Source organism: Xiphias gladius, chromosome 10 (genome assembly GCF_016859285.1).
Source record: "Xiphias gladius isolate SHS-SW01 ecotype Sanya breed wild chromosome 10, ASM1685928v1, whole genome shotgun sequence".
Lineage (NCBI taxonomy): Eukaryota > Metazoa > Chordata > Actinopteri > Istiophoriformes > Xiphiidae > Xiphias > Xiphias gladius.
In genome coordinates this window covers 18,882,383-18,897,494 of record NC_053409.1, presented here as the reverse complement: position 1 = coordinate 18,897,494, position 15,112 = coordinate 18,882,383, and the positions used below count along the sequence as shown (strand labels likewise).

The window sequence follows — 15,112 nt, the reverse complement described above, 5'->3', positions numbered from 1 at the left end:
TTTTCCCAGGCCAATGATAACAAGGTCGAAGAATAAACCATTCCATATATTCCATCACTTATCCTAGTAACTTTGATGAAACCCCGATCTCCTGTTGCACCACGATCAGCTTGTCTGTCTGTAAAACTTCTGATATGAAATTTCTCTAATACTGTGATTTATGACCAAATTCCTACAAAGCATTAATAACTTTCCCATCTGATTCTTGGTTTACTCAAGCTTCCTGTACAGATTTAATTTTACAAAGTTCCTACTTTACTTTTCCCAGATTTTAATATGTTGAAATATGTGTTCATTTATGGTTTTAAAAGATCTGGTGCTGAGCCACTATCTGCACCCATCTGCGAAGTTTTAAAGCAAACCTGAGTCAGATGCCCCCTCTACACAAAAAAGACACAAAACTGAAAAAGTAAAAAACTATCATTTAATTCATGTCGTATTACATGTTTCCATATTATGGCAGTGAATGTTTCAGCAATAATAAGAGTCACTCCTCAAACAAGAGTTTTTACATTAAAAAAAAAAAAATACCAAAAACTAATCAGGGTTCAAGTAATGCCCAAAAGAAATACATTTTGAAACATACACACACGCACGCAGGAAGATAGATCATATTTGCTGATCATAATGCAATCCACCTGCTACTTCCTGGTCTATGTCGAGAACCAAGGTGTTTGTATGGTCAGCCTGAGTCCTCTCTCTCTCTCTCCTGCAGTCTCTTTTTGGTCACCATGACTGGACTGACAAACATGATGATGTTACAGCTGAGACAGTAAACACAAACACAGACAATACACAGTCTCTTGGGTTATAGGAGGGCTTCAAGGTGCTTTAACCAAAACACACGCACACACACACTCACACAAAAAGACAGTGGTACCAAATCTCAAACACTTGGTATCAAAAATAGTATATAAGTTGGTCTCTAATCAGTCGGGACACTACAACTGTGGGAAAAAAATGGACTCGCAGAGGATATTTTGTCTTGTTAATGACAATCTATGGCTTCAGTTTATCTAACATACACACAGTTACACAAACACACACACACACATTCATGTACAATCCCATAATCAAAACATAATGGTGTAATATTTTAGAACAATTGTAGTCTACAAATGGCAATACTGTAAACAACTGCGCGTGTACACGAGAGCTGGGAGGCTCCTTGTTGGTGCTCCTATTGCTATGGTAACCAAAAATGGTTTTAGTTGTAATTTTGGCCAATCAATCAGACTAAGTGCTAACAACCCCCCCCCCCGACATTAGAGTAAATCTCAGCAGGCGCACACACACACACACACACACACACACACACACACACACGGACACACACACACACACACACACAGAGAAACCGTGGAGCCAGCCAAGTGCTTTGACATTATCTCGCTGCCTGTACAATGCCTGCATCAGTCAAGTTCATTAAGACAAATTCATTAACAGCCAACAGTACTTGGATTGAGTGAGTTAATGAGATAGAAAAGGCATACAGTCTTGTGTGAGAAGTTCTCCATAGATTAGTCACAAGAGTCATTCACAATTAAAGTGTGAACACATACACGGTTAAGGATTAGTAAGGGCCGTCCTGATACCAATTATGCATTTCTTAACCATACATGGAGCAATATTTAAACATGGAAAATGCTGTGACAAGTAACTGAGATATGATGATGCAGTTTTTGTTGTCATTATGCACCAAAAATCACGCATACACACATAATTGGATCTATAATTGTGCGCACACACTGACAAAAGACAAAACCTGGTATGGGTTCCTATTGCCTCTTACAGTATGTCTGTGGTCTATGAACAAAAAAAGCACCTCTGAAGTACAGAACAGCTGTGGAACCGAGTATAAGTGTTTAACTACAGACAGGCAACAATACACACCGGCACACAGGCACAATACAGGAGGCTTTGGCACACCCATGCTAGTCTTACTACTCAGCATTTTCCAACACAGAAGAAAAGCAGGTTACAGGACAGGACAGACCCATAGCTGCCTTAGATTGCCTCCCCTGTGGAGGGGGGAGGTACAGGTTTTCTGACAGACACAATGATCAGCCGCCACATTCGATCAGCACCGAGCTGTCCATTTTTGGAGTTCCAGCCTCTCATCCAATCAGCAGCTCCAGGCTGTCCTCATAGTTGGGCTCTTGCGGGGGGCTTGGGGACAGGAAGGCTGTGGTTACGGGGGTTCCTGTTGCTGTGGCGACATTGAGGAGGGTGTTTGCACGGATGCTGGTGGTTGTCGGGTTGCGGAGTGCTGCGGCCGCCGTGATGCTGGTGAGGTTGATGCCGAGTGTGAGCCGTGTCTGTTCCAAGGCTTTCTCCGGCACAGCGAAGGCCTCGAGCTTCTTCTCACCGTTGGCCATGTAGGAGTTCTGGCAACCTCGACAGATACAATCCAAGCATGCCTGAGAAAGATGAAAGAAAAAAGATAAGGAGATTTGTCTATTTGCATCACACCAATGAGCTGCACAAGAGCTGCAAAAAAAATTCTGATCTCACCACAAGTTACTTAAAGAATGCAGTCAGGACAGATCACATAAATGACAGATAGCAGTTTTTGTTTACAGATTCAACTGGTCTATCCCTATCAAGATTTACCAACGGCATTTCCTGCATCACCTTACCGGTGAGGGTTAAGCCAATCATGGCAATGTACAAATCAAAACAAAAAAGCCTAAAGAATTAAAGCTTTAAGACTGGTCAGTTAATGGTCTTACAATTTCTAGTTCATTTAACTGAATTCCCATCTTTTGTTATCTTGGCAACAAATACTCTTCTGGAGGCCCATATTTAAAAAAAATAGTGTTATAGTATCATTTAACATTGTTTACAGTTACACTACATAAAATAGCTACAACAATAATCTACACCCAATCACGTAACGATAGCATTACACTTCTGAAGTGCTGATTAAATAGACAAAATTACCTTGCTGTCAGTAAATTCATTTAAAAAAATGTGCCCCCCAAAATTCTGGAAGTGTTAATGATCATAGTCTCACCTTGCGGTTTGAGTAACAGGGACAGCGTTGCCCCCTGCAGGTCAGCACAGAAGGATTCTGGGTGGCCCTGCCACACTTACAGCCCTTCTTCTCCACTGGCTTCTTATATGGAGGCCTGACTGGTGCTGGGGGCACCAGGCAGCCTGACATTAACCGCTGGTCTTTGCTTCGGTCCTTGGTCTTGGAGCCTCCACCACTGCGGGCCTTGGCATGCGGCTTCTTAGGGCCTGGATCGACATGCTTCCTGGCACCTTTACTGTGATTGGGTGCAGGGCGGCTGGGCTTGGGAGGGGCCCCATTGGGAAGGGATGAGTATGTGTGTGCTGGTACAGTTAAGGAAGGTGTGGGTGGTGGTGTGTGTAGTGTATGAGAGGGGTTTGGAGTGTGTACTTGTGAGGATGAGCCCTGTAGGATGGAAGTGATAGGGAGGGGTTTCACCTTTTCCCTGTCACTCTCTGAATGAGATCGTTTACGGTTAAGGCGGACTGGCGGGGGCTTGGAGGTTGGAGGAGGATCGAAGGAGGATGTGTGTATACGAGCACCATGGCTTACCACTGTGTTAGTCCTGTCTGTTTGAATCTGTGTGTAGTTATGAGCTGCATCCAGCTGTATGTACATTTGAGCGTGCGCTCTGTCCGTGGCTATGTGTGTATGAGTGTGAGTCCTGTCCGGTTGCGTGTGAGGAGAATCTCGACTGGGCTGAAGGGGATCCAAAGTCTGTAACACCTCCTCCACACTGAGGAGCAACACCTCCCCCTCCTCCAGCTCCCTGCTGCTAGATTCCCCATCCCTGAGTGAGCACACAGTGCCTGGAGTTGGGGCTAAAGGTCCAGTGGTCAGACTCAGTTCCAGACCACCACAACCAGTACTGGAAACAGACAGGCCTGTCTGTGGTTGCTCCTCTATCAGCTCACATACTTCCAGCTCAGGAGAAGAGGGATCTAGGTCCTCCAGCACTTCTCCATTGCATTCCTGTGGTCCATTGGAACAGGGAGGGTCAGAGGAGGAGCTCAGGGGTACAGCTGAGAGCTCTGCAGGAACAGGTGGTGCCTCTGTGGGGGTAAGTGACTCAGGGGCAGAGAGATTCACATCTTCCTGTGCTAGGCTTGGGTCCTGTGTCTCCATTTCCTCTTCATGTGACATTAGCACCTCATCTAACAAGGCCATAACCTCTGGAGATCCTCCCACATGGCTGCTGACCAACGGCAGCAACGGTGAATGAGTGACATAGAGGCAGAGCTTCCTGTAGCACTGAACCAGCAAGGAGAGCTGTTTGTTCTCCTGGAAGCCGGAATAGTCCTTACAGCGGCTGCACGACGGCCTGATCTGCATCTGCTGGCCTTTACAGCCCAAGCACACATAATGCTGACACTCTGGATGTGTTGGAGAAATAGGATCCTGAAGCAGTTTACCTGATACAAAAACAAGAGGGAGCTGTTAATCCACTTATTTATCCACTTTGCACTTATGCACAGCAAATTTGGCACAACCAACTAGCTGGATTTAATTCATTTAAAGCCACTTCCATTCAACCTCATGCCTCTATAGAAACCATTGTAACTACCATTAGAATCGATTAATCTGCTGCTTTTTTTCCTCAACTTAGGACTACTTAACTATTAGAAAACAATGAAAAAATCCCCGTCACAATTTCCCAGAACCCAAGGTAATTACTTCAAATATTTTGAGTCCAAAATCAAAAAAACATTAGGTTTACAGTGATAGAAAACAGAAAGAGAGAGAGCAAATGCCCACAAATGAGAGGCTATCACCTGATGATAGTCGGAGTTTTTGCTTGAAAAATGACCTTAAAAAGATTAAGAATTGAAAAATAAATGCCAAACAATTGTCTGTCAACTGACTAATCAATGAATGAAATAACTGTTTCACTTCAATGTACCAACTGATGTTTTGCAAACAAAGCAGGGAAATCAATAAATCTAATGACTAAAAATCTATAACTCATCTGGGATTTTAATTGTTTCTATACCTTAAATGTTGGTGCATTTTGGACTTATTCTGAACTAATATGTCCCAGTCTACTGAAACAAACAAAGAAGGCTCCATCCTGCTTAATCATTAAACTGATGAATAATAATGAATGATAATCTTGCAGTGATACACTGATATTTTCAGCTTGCTTACCACAGACAAGGCATGCGAGTGACTGTCGGAAGAAGGGCAGTAACTTGTACATCTCTGCGAAGGTGTGAGGCTTCCGCGGGTCACACTGAAGCACGGCCCGGCTGGCGGACACGTACAGTGCGGTTGCATTAACGGGGTTCATAGCGGTTTACTCCGCAGCCTCAGGGAAACACGGCCCGGGGAAAAAAAAAAAAAAATCCAGCCACTCACTACGACGGGTAGCCAAGTCTCAGGGTGGATGGAGGAAATATAACCTGGCCTGGCGGTTCAACAGTCAGTCACTCGTGTGTCAATGCAGACATACGAATTATAACAGAAACAATAATAGACAACGAACATAGTGAAGCGGTTATCATTAAAGGCGCACATTAGCTTGGCAGGTGGCTAGCTAAAGTTAGCACCACCGGTTCGTAGTCGTTACTATTCACCATCTAGATCAGTCAGATCACAATTAGTTTCTGTTATTTCGGACCAGTTCGACCCTATGTTATAATTACTCACATTATCCCTAACGGTGCCTAACAGCTAACGGCGAATCAAATGATCAAACGACCCATAATCAAAAGCTTAGCATTATATAGCTAGCGTTAGCTTACGACATCTGGCAAACGTTTTACACGAGAGATGGTCGGTGTTAGCCATAGAGCCAGTTTACTACCAAACAATGTCTCTTCGTCGATGTCTAACCGAACGATGAGCTGCTAAGATCGCAAAATTCTTTGGTTAGCAATAAGCTAACACATCACAGGCGCGCACTTGATGTAAACAAAGCTAACCAGCTAGCGTTAACATGGCTAGCCAAATTAGCTAGCGAAAAATCAACCGTATCACTAACCCCCCCACCCCCCCTTGGGCCACCTTATACCTCGCGCACAGGAGGGAAATACAAGCGGTAAATTGAAATCCTTCGATTTTGATACGTTTTACTATAATACTTGGCGAGCGGTGACCGAAACATAGCTAACTAGTCCTTTTACAAATGCATCAAGCATTCGATTTTCCAGTTTCCTCGCATCAAACCCCTCTCGACAGACATGATCATCACGCGAGATTTCTCCTAGTTACCCTGGTTACCGTAGTGTACGAAGGCTTCACAGCGTCTTCTCGTGCCCTCCTTCATTTTCTTTACTTACTATAATAAGCATCTTGCAAATAAAAAGTAGCAATTCGTTTATTCTTTCAAGAAGAGGATGAGAAAGTTGTCCGGCTTGACTAAATGAATAAAGATAGCTACTTGTGTTTTACCTGAGTATCTTCTGTTCATTCCACTTTATACTTCTACTCAACTACGTTTCAGAGGGAAATATTGTACTTTTGACTCCACTAAAATAATTTGATAGTTTTACTTACTAGCTACTTTACAAAGTGAAGTTTTTAGCATACAGAAATATGAGTAACTTCTAAAATGTGATGCTTTGTTATGAATTAAACTACCAAACAGTACAAGTAGAGCTGAAATGATAAGTTGATTTACTGAAAATTAATTAGCAAAAATTTTGATAAGTGTTTTGGTCGTTTTTCGTGATCAGCAGATGAAAATAATCATTAGTTGCAGTCCTATACCAAATAGTTAAAAGTTAGCTCCACCTCAACCGACTACATTTACATTTACTCATTTGTCAGACGCCTCTATCCAAAGCGACTTACAAGTGAGGGACAACACCCAAAGCTTTAGTGCAGAAAGAGACCTTGAAGTAAGTGCTAAGCACTAGATCTGTTCAAAAGACAAAGTGCAAGGAGATCAGGTAAAGAAGTGCCCCGGAAGTGCCCAGTAAGTGCTAGTTAGGCGTGTAAAAGCGTCAGAGGTGTTAGGAGAGGAGATGCTCTTGGAAGAAATGAGTCATCAAGAGATGAAATGCTTCTTACAAATGAATCCAACAGAACATCAGTCGGGGAACATTTTTATGCATTAAGTACTTTTACCCTGCATACTTTAAGTACATTTATCCTGATTATACTTACATAGTATACTTACATCAAAAGTAAGATTTTGAATGCATGACTTTTACTTGCTATGGAGTAATTTACAGTGGGGTATTTTTCCTTACCCACAGTCACAGTGAAAGAATTGTGAATGGCATCACCGGCACATTCAGCTGGGTCATTCATGCTCCCAATGCACGGGCGAATCTTTATAGCAGTGTTTTTTTGTAAAGGATACAGGGATTTTTTTTTAAATCGTCTTATTAAATTTAATTAAAGCTGCTTTGTATAAGTTTAAAACAGCCAACTCATTTCACGTTTGCACCAACAAATTTGTTTTCTGTTGTTAACTGAATTGTCTCTGACAGTGCTATCAATTTATTACCATATAATACATTTGGAAAAGTAAAAAGCACAAAAGTTGCAGAGGATTCATATTTGAGAATAACTTGATTTAGGCTACCGGCCTGACTGTCACTGTAGTGTTTGCGTTTAGCATTCAGTTAGGTGAAAGGTCCACTTACTGTTTTTCCAGAGCTTTCAACCGCATTTCACATGGGCGGACCTCGAGTTAAGGTTGTTTTGTGGAATTACTATTTCCAAGGCCAAGAATGAACCTTCAAACTTTTTATGACTTATTTCGACCTGGGAAACCAGTTCCAACTAATTTTTCTAAAGTGGCTCAAAGGCTTCGTGACTCCTAAAACTACAAACTGCTCATCCATACCTCTGAATCGCTTTTTCAGTGCAAAATGAATTCGGGGACATCTGAGAACCTTTCTTTTATATCATATTAAGTACATAAACATTGTGAAGTGTTTATTTCAGTGACATTCAGTTCAGGCAGTGATTCATGTGGCCTCCAGTGATCGTGGAGTTTGGAATTTTACCCTGCGTCAGACCTGTCAGGCTGCCCTTACCCCCGTTGTCCCCAACAGTTATTGTTATGCACACGTTTCCGTGTAATACGGGGTTGTTAGGGCAGCGTTCGGGGTTGAGAATTGCCAAGAAGCGAGAGGCCCAGAAACGGAGAGGAAGTTTTACCTGACAAGCTAAACGCAGGGGAAAAAAGGCCCCACAACTTGACTTTCAGGTTACAGGCCCCCATGAACTACAAGAAAACCGGATGCCCTCCAAGTCCCGCCCACCAGCCACAGCTACAAACTCCCTTTTTCTTATTGGCTGTGAGAGCTCGCCCCCCCCTTCGCTATTGGCTCAAAGTCTGCCTTTCATGCCCCTGGCCGCTGTCATCCGAGAACACACGCAACCATGATGGCGGCCTTCGGTGTGGCTCGGAGCAGCTGCGGACTGGTAAATGGGTTGAGGATATCTCTCAGGGGTCTGGCCCAAGTCAAACATGGCGCAGTCGCCGCCGCGGTGCCGCAGACGAGACTGCAACGGGACAGCCGCTGGTACTCGGTCAGCCACCCGTCCGTTAAAGAGAGGATTGACAAGAAACGAAAGGCGGCGCTTGTCGGGGGAGGTCAGAAGAGAATAGATGCACAACACAAAAGGGTAAAATCAGCTAACACTGACTCGATTTCTTTTTAAGTTAAAATGCGTTTACTTGAGCATGTGTGCGGGTTTTAGCCTAATTTGCTTTAAAGACATTGACAGCCGGAGCGGTTGATAGGTGAAGTGCCTGGCTAAAAGGCTCTAAGTCGGTGGTTGCCACTGGAGTGTTTACTTTTCTTTTCTTTTTAACCCCTTTCACACACACACACACACACACACACACACACACACACACACACACACACACACACACACACACACACACACACTCAAGTGACCTTTACAAACCAACTTTCTAGCCTTGCTTGAATGAGCTGTCACTCGGCGGCACGTGAGATACTTTCCGCGAGAGCTGCCTCTCGGTGCCCTTGAGCAAGGTACTAATCCCCTGCCAACTGCAGGTGAAGCTCTAAACCTCGGGTTAAACAACAAATCCCGAGGCATTTTCCCCAAAGTTCCCAAAATAGTTCCCAAACAAACCAGGCATTTGAAAGTGACCATTGTTCCGTTGTCCAGTGCTACAGCACAGACAAGTTGACGTGAATTTCCAAGCCTAGAAGATACTACAGAGGATCATCAATGCCACTTTGCTGTTAAAAGTTCATCTAAATTATAGGGATGACCGAATTTGACCACGTTTTGCTCAGTGAAATCAATGGGGTGGTTGTACCTGCAAATATGAAATCAAGTGGTGTAGTAAAGGAGCAGGCGACCTTGATATCAAGGTTTATGCGAGTCTTTATCAGGATATATTCAAACTTCTGGAAAATCACTTGAGAAAGTGCTTATAGATAAAATGCAAGACGGTGACGTCTGCTTTTGGATAATCCAGCAAATTAAATACCTGACAAATAAAGTCTACAAAACTCTAAAGTCTAGTGTTGCTTGGGATGCTCCGATCCGATCCGCCAGGTCGGTGCGATCGGCGATACTGACTTTTTAGGTGGATTAGGTGTCACTCATCATGTAATCAATCCACATCATATACAGTTTTTTTTCTTTGTCATTGATATGAAATAATTCAGTATTTCAGAATCAGTTACATTCATTCGACTCAAGTTTTAGGGCCACGCCAGTCCCCGGACTCATGGTAGCACTGGTGTCAGCAGATTATCCATTCTGTTGGATATATACACATTTGTATCGTGTCGTGGTATATATCGTCATAATGCACGGCTGCAGCGGAGTGTTCTTTCAGGTAAATCTGTAGTAACCGGGTGTATGTGTTGCAGGGTAAACTGACCGCCAGGGAGCGAGTGGAGCTGCTGTTGGACCCCGAGTCCTTTGTGGAGACAGACATGTTTGTGGAGCATCGCTGCTCCGACTTTGGCATGGAGCAGGACAGAAACAAGGTAACAGGACAAATCCCGTTTGGTCCGCGTAAAGTTCGCAGCAACTCCTTCCTCTTGGTTCTGAAATTTTACTGACAGCATATCTTTTTCTCTCTCTCTCTGACTTAGTTCCCGGGTGACAGCGTCGTGACAGGCCGAGGCAGGATTAATGGCCGACTGGTCTATGTATTTAGTCAGGTACGCATGCATAATAAATAAATAAATAAATAAAAATTTAAACTGTAGGAAATCATAAATGTAATTTTCCTTTTCTTTCTGTCTGGTCCTTTTCTGTTTGTCTCAGGACTTCACAGTGTTTGGCGGCAGTCTCTCTGGAGCTCATGCACAGAAGATCTGTAAGGTAGGTTAGTGGAACCACCAGGAACGCTATCGATATTTCATATTTTAGTACATTACTCAGGTACTGAAGTGTGTGTGTGTGTGTGTGTGTGTGTCTGAGTGAACCATGCAAATCCCATTGGACAAAATGGAAAAAATGCTGAAATAGCGCCATTAAAGTTATTTTTTCCTTAAGTAATCTGTGCTCTGAGAATATAATGTCCGTCAGCGTATTTGTATTTTGTCAGTGGTTCTTCATCTTTTTTTTTTTTCTTCTTTTTGCATGTTTTAATTATACCCCTCTTAAATGTTCTGTGCTCAGATCATGGACCAGGCCATGACAGTTGGAGCCCCGGTCATTGGGCTGAATGACTCTGGAGGAGCTCGGATCCAGGAAGGAGTGGAGTCTCTGGCCGGATATGCAGATATATTCCTGGTGTGGTCATTTTGTAGAGTTTTTGCACATCACTGCTCATTGACGTCTTTTTTTTTTTTTTTTTTGACGCTATTAATGAAAAATACTTACCTTTTTCAGAGGAATGTGATGGCTTCAGGAGTTGTCCCTCAGATCTCCCTCATCATGGGTCCCTGTGCAGGAGGGGCCGTCTACTCCCCCGCGCTGACAGATTTCACCTTCATGGTTAAGGTATTTGGGAACCACACAAATACAGCTGATATACTAAACCCCTTGTTCTGCTTTTTTAGTCTGATAAACAATTTTATTTTATTTTAGCTGCAGAAGACAACCAAAGTGCTTCAGTATTGGCAAAATGCCAGTTTCTGACGTGTTTTTTTTTTTTTTGTGTGTGTGTGTGTGTGTGTGTGTGTGTGTGTGTGTGTGTGTGTGTGTGTGTGTGTGTGTGTGTGTGTGTGCGTACATGCAGGACACATCATACCTGTTCATCACAGGACCGGACGTTGTGAAGTCTGTCACCAACGAAGACGTGACTCAAGAGGAGCTCGGTGGAGCCAAAACGCACACCTCCGTGTCTGGTTAGTTTGGACGTAAGCTTTTATTTCTCCTGATATTTCTTGTTTTGTCTTGTTGAAGAGTTGAGTTTTATACAGCATCTTCACATCCAAAATCGGTGTGAGGGTGCCGTGATCTAAACGTTCAGCTGTAGCAACCATTGGCTCTCTTTACAAGCACCTCGCCTTTGGCTCTGTCCCAATTGCGTTCCAGCGGCCGTATTCTTAAAACCTTCTTGAGTGTATGAAAGCTGATCCAGGATTACTGGCCATATCAACGCGTAAATCTTGCGGTGGCTCATCTGTGAGCACTTTTTGAATTCAAAGACACTTAAAAACAACAATACTGTCAATCAAGCATTTCATGTCTTGTTCTCAGGCGTGGCTCACCATGCATTTGAGAATGACGTTGAGGCCCTCCTGAGTCTGCGGGAGTTCTTCAACTTCCTGCCGCTTAGCAATCAGGATCCTTCCCCTGTCAGGGAGTGCCACGACCGCAGGTGACCAATCATCCTCACCTCCACTTCACAAAACAACCACTCACCTTTCTTTGTAAAAGAATCACCTTTTATTTTCAACACGTGTCTGATATCTCTTTCCTTTTCTCAGTGATCGCCTGGTACCTTCATTGGACACCATCGTCCCGTTTGAGTCAACCAAAGCTTATGACATGTTGGACATCATTCGAGCAGTATGTGTGCACGCACACACACACACACACACACTCACACACTCTTATGCATGCAACTACAGCTCATGTAATCTCTGCCAGTAGTAATAGTTTCCTTTTCTTCATGCGTCTGTTCAGATAGTGGATGAGAAGGACTTCTTTGAGATCATGCCCAACTACGCCAAGAACATTGTGGTGGGCTTCGCCCGCATGAATGGACGCACGGTGGGCATCGTGGGTAACCAGCCCAAAGTAGCTTCTGGTGAGTAAAGAAAACTGAGGGGCCAAATGTAAGAGGGGCAGACAGAAAGCATAAATAATCATGTGAAATTATATGAATCAAATAATTTGAATAGTTTTTCATCTTTTTCTGTCGTCTTTTTTATTCTATGATTGAACAAATGAAGGCCCCAGAAGAGCATGGTAGTAGACAATCAATTGGGAACAAGGCTATTGCTAGATGTTTTAATAATAGACTCTGGTGTGTTTTTTAATATTGCCTAATCTCTGTCTTGTGCATCAGGTTGTTTGGACATCAACTCCTCAGTGAAGGGAGCCCGCTTTGTACGCTTCTGTGATGCTTTCAACATTCCTATCATCACCTTTGTGGATGTGCCGGGCTTCCTGCCAGGTATTCCTCAAAATCTCACAGTGCATGGTCACGAGCTGCATTTACACGCAAGGACTAATCCAGTTATCAGCCACACTGTAGTTTCCATCTTAGACAGGTTAGGATATTGACCTCTGATTTATCTGGGGAGTTTTTTTTTTTTTGCTGACATGACCAAAACAATTAGCGGAATGTTTTGGTCTAGATGTGGTGTCTTGTCTACAAATGGAAAAGTCCACCAGCACAAAAAGTAGGAAAAGATTTAGCTGAAAAGCTCAGGGAAAAGAAATAAGGGGCTCGTACATACAGTAATAGTAAATACTGTACATATTACAGTAACTGGTTTCACAATGGGAGTACTCATAAATAATTGGCTAACATGCCTATACTATGACCTATGTAGACTGTGTTGCTTGACATGTAAGCAGAAAGTCCTATTTGCATTGAAATGTATTTATTGCCACATCTGACAGCGCACACTGATGGTTGTCAACAGGTACCGCTCAGGAGTATGGAGGCATCATCAGGCACGGAGCCAAACTGCTGTTTGCTTTCGCAGAGGCCACCGTCCCAAAAATAACCGTCATTACAAGAAAGGTGTGTGTGTGTGTGTGTGTGTGTGAACAAAATGAGAAGAGACAAATGTGGGAAAATCACATCGAGTGAAAATACTTTTATGGAACTAGAGGAGAAGTTAGGCGTGAAGGGTTTCCCCCTGCTCAACGTGAGGCCAAGGTGGCACCAGCCTAAGTGCCGTGTTGGGGTAGCAGCAAGGCGCTGCTTACCTTGATTGTGTTTGAAGTTGAAGGTTTGCACCTGCTGTAAGCACTTCTGTGGTTCTTCTTGAGCCGAGCAGTTAAATAAAACTGATCCACCGACCAAAATGTGACACAAACTGTTCATGTGTAGATTTAGGTCAACTTCTAAACCTATGTCAGAGGCTAAACCAGGCTAAGTGGCTACCAGGGGACTGTTACTCAACCCGTCCTGCAGGTGCCTCACACTAGAGGCCATTATAGATTCTCTCCACTGGAATACTTTTTACTGTGAAGCAGCTGCAGGACGTGCTGAGTTTGCACTAAATGGAGCATTGTGATATGCTCTCCACTATTAATAGCGCACAGTGTGGTTGTGTGTGTGTGTATCCCAGGCTTACGGAGGAGCCTATGATGTGATGAGCTCCAAACACCTGAGAGGAGAATTCTTTCTGTATGTCTCTACCCCCCCCCCCTTTTTATTTCTTTAGGATTTGACAGTGTGTATGGTTTTTTTTTTTTTTTTCAGGGTGCTGTTCAGATTATCTTCAGAGGGAAGGAGAACCAGGCGGAGGCGGAGGCTGAATACGTGGAAAAGTTTGCCAATCCCTTCCCAGCTGCTGTTAGAGGTAAACATGCCAATTTCTTCAAGAAAACAAATATAATACACCGCACGGTTCTCTCTGACCCTCCAAATGTTTGTTTTCAGGTTTTGTGGATGACATCATCGAGCCGTCGACCACGCGCAGGAAGATTTGTACAGATCTGGAAGTGCTGGCCAGCAAGAAGCAAGTCAACCCCTGGAAGAAACACGCCAACATTCCTCTGTGAAACGTACCCAGGCAGTTTTCACATGATCACTAATCTAAGGGCACTCTAAAGGCTGTAGGATTTTTCGTGTATCAAGTCTACCTTCAAACTGCAGCGGTACCTCGTGATGATGACTTCAGTAGCCTGCCAAGCAGATGTTAGTTGTCATATTTCACTGTTTCTCCTTGCTGTTCATTTACCACTCCACTAGAGGCAACACATGGAGATACACTCCCTGATTTGGTTCATGCTTAATAGTGATTTTGGATTCCCAAATTTTCTCCCAGCTCACTGCTCAATTTTTTTTTTAGCAGTAAACTGTGTTAAAGCATCAGCCTCAAGCTTTGAGAAATTTTTAAGATTTGGGGGAAATATTGGTGCTCTTTGAACAAAATCAGGACGTGTATATTTACATCTTCACCACTGATATGCAAGATGTTATTTTGAAAAGCTTAAACATTTTACACTACCTGAATGGAATAATCAATACATTTTAAATGTCAGTAGTGGCCATATTGGTCACTATTGTTGGTATGATTTGATATCCTCAGAACAAAGGCTGTATCTGAAAGGGCAGATTACATATAGCTGATAATATGCATCCTAAAAATCGCAGGCAACTATCAACGTGATAGTTTTAGCGGACAATGCGAACACTCTGTGGTCTGTTGTCACGTACAGTGTTTCCAAACCCTGTTGATGTACTGTATGAAGTTTTCCTTGGTTGTACAGTAGTTTGCGCTTTCAGATGCACTCCCTGTGTTTCACGTCCTCCGTTGAGGTAAAGAAAAATTCATCCCCTCAACCCGGAACTGTGCCTTTTCTCTCTGGCAGGCTCTGTTCTGCCATCTGTGAAATAAATCATGGACTCAATACCAGTGGTGTTTTATTTACTTCTACCGATGCAGTACCATGTAGTCAGTTTACAGTGTTTTGAAGAGATTTGACAAGTATAAGAACTGATTTGAAGAAGAAAATCAGATGGTTAGGAGTAAGTGGAAGGCTGCTTTGTCCGATGTGTGAGTAGTC

At 43.3% G+C, this 15,112-nt stretch overlaps 2 protein-coding genes across 3 annotated transcripts; one reads left to right on the top strand and one right to left on the bottom strand.

Annotated features, from left to right (window-relative positions):
- Positions 1–441: 441 nt before the first annotated feature.
- msl2a (MSL complex subunit 2a) lies at positions 442–7,881 on the bottom strand. 2 transcript variants are annotated; one of them, XM_040138149.1, is made up of 4 exons: positions 6,236–6,260; positions 5,162–5,321; positions 3,017–4,428; positions 442–2,420 (listed from the first exon to the last, which is right to left on the bottom strand). In XM_040138149.1, exons 2-4 carry the CDS (start codon positions 5,301–5,303, stop codon positions 2,118–2,120), a joined length of 1,857 nt encoding a protein of 618 aa, XP_039994083.1. In that variant the 5' UTR covers positions 5,304–5,321; positions 6,236–6,260; the 3' UTR covers positions 442–2,117. The 2 variants fall into 2 exon arrangements, with proteins under 2 accessions (XP_039994083.1, XP_039994084.1); XM_040138150.1 differs by lacking the exons at positions 5,162–5,321; positions 6,236–6,260 and adding an exon at positions 7,609–7,881.
- A 432-nt stretch (positions 7,882–8,313) lies between these two features.
- pccb (propionyl-CoA carboxylase subunit beta) lies at positions 8,314–14,974 on the top strand. Its single transcript, XM_040136524.1, has 15 exons — positions 8,314–8,599; positions 9,832–9,951; positions 10,060–10,128; positions 10,235–10,291; positions 10,592–10,705; positions 10,805–10,915; positions 11,154–11,262; positions 11,618–11,738; positions 11,848–11,929; positions 12,047–12,170; positions 12,432–12,539; positions 13,015–13,115; positions 13,669–13,718; positions 13,754–13,902; positions 13,983–14,974. Exons 1-15 carry the CDS (start codon positions 8,354–8,356, stop codon positions 14,102–14,104), a joined length of 1,683 nt encoding a protein of 560 aa, XP_039992458.1. The 5' UTR covers positions 8,314–8,353; the 3' UTR covers positions 14,105–14,974.
- Positions 14,975–15,112: the final 138 nt, after the last annotated feature.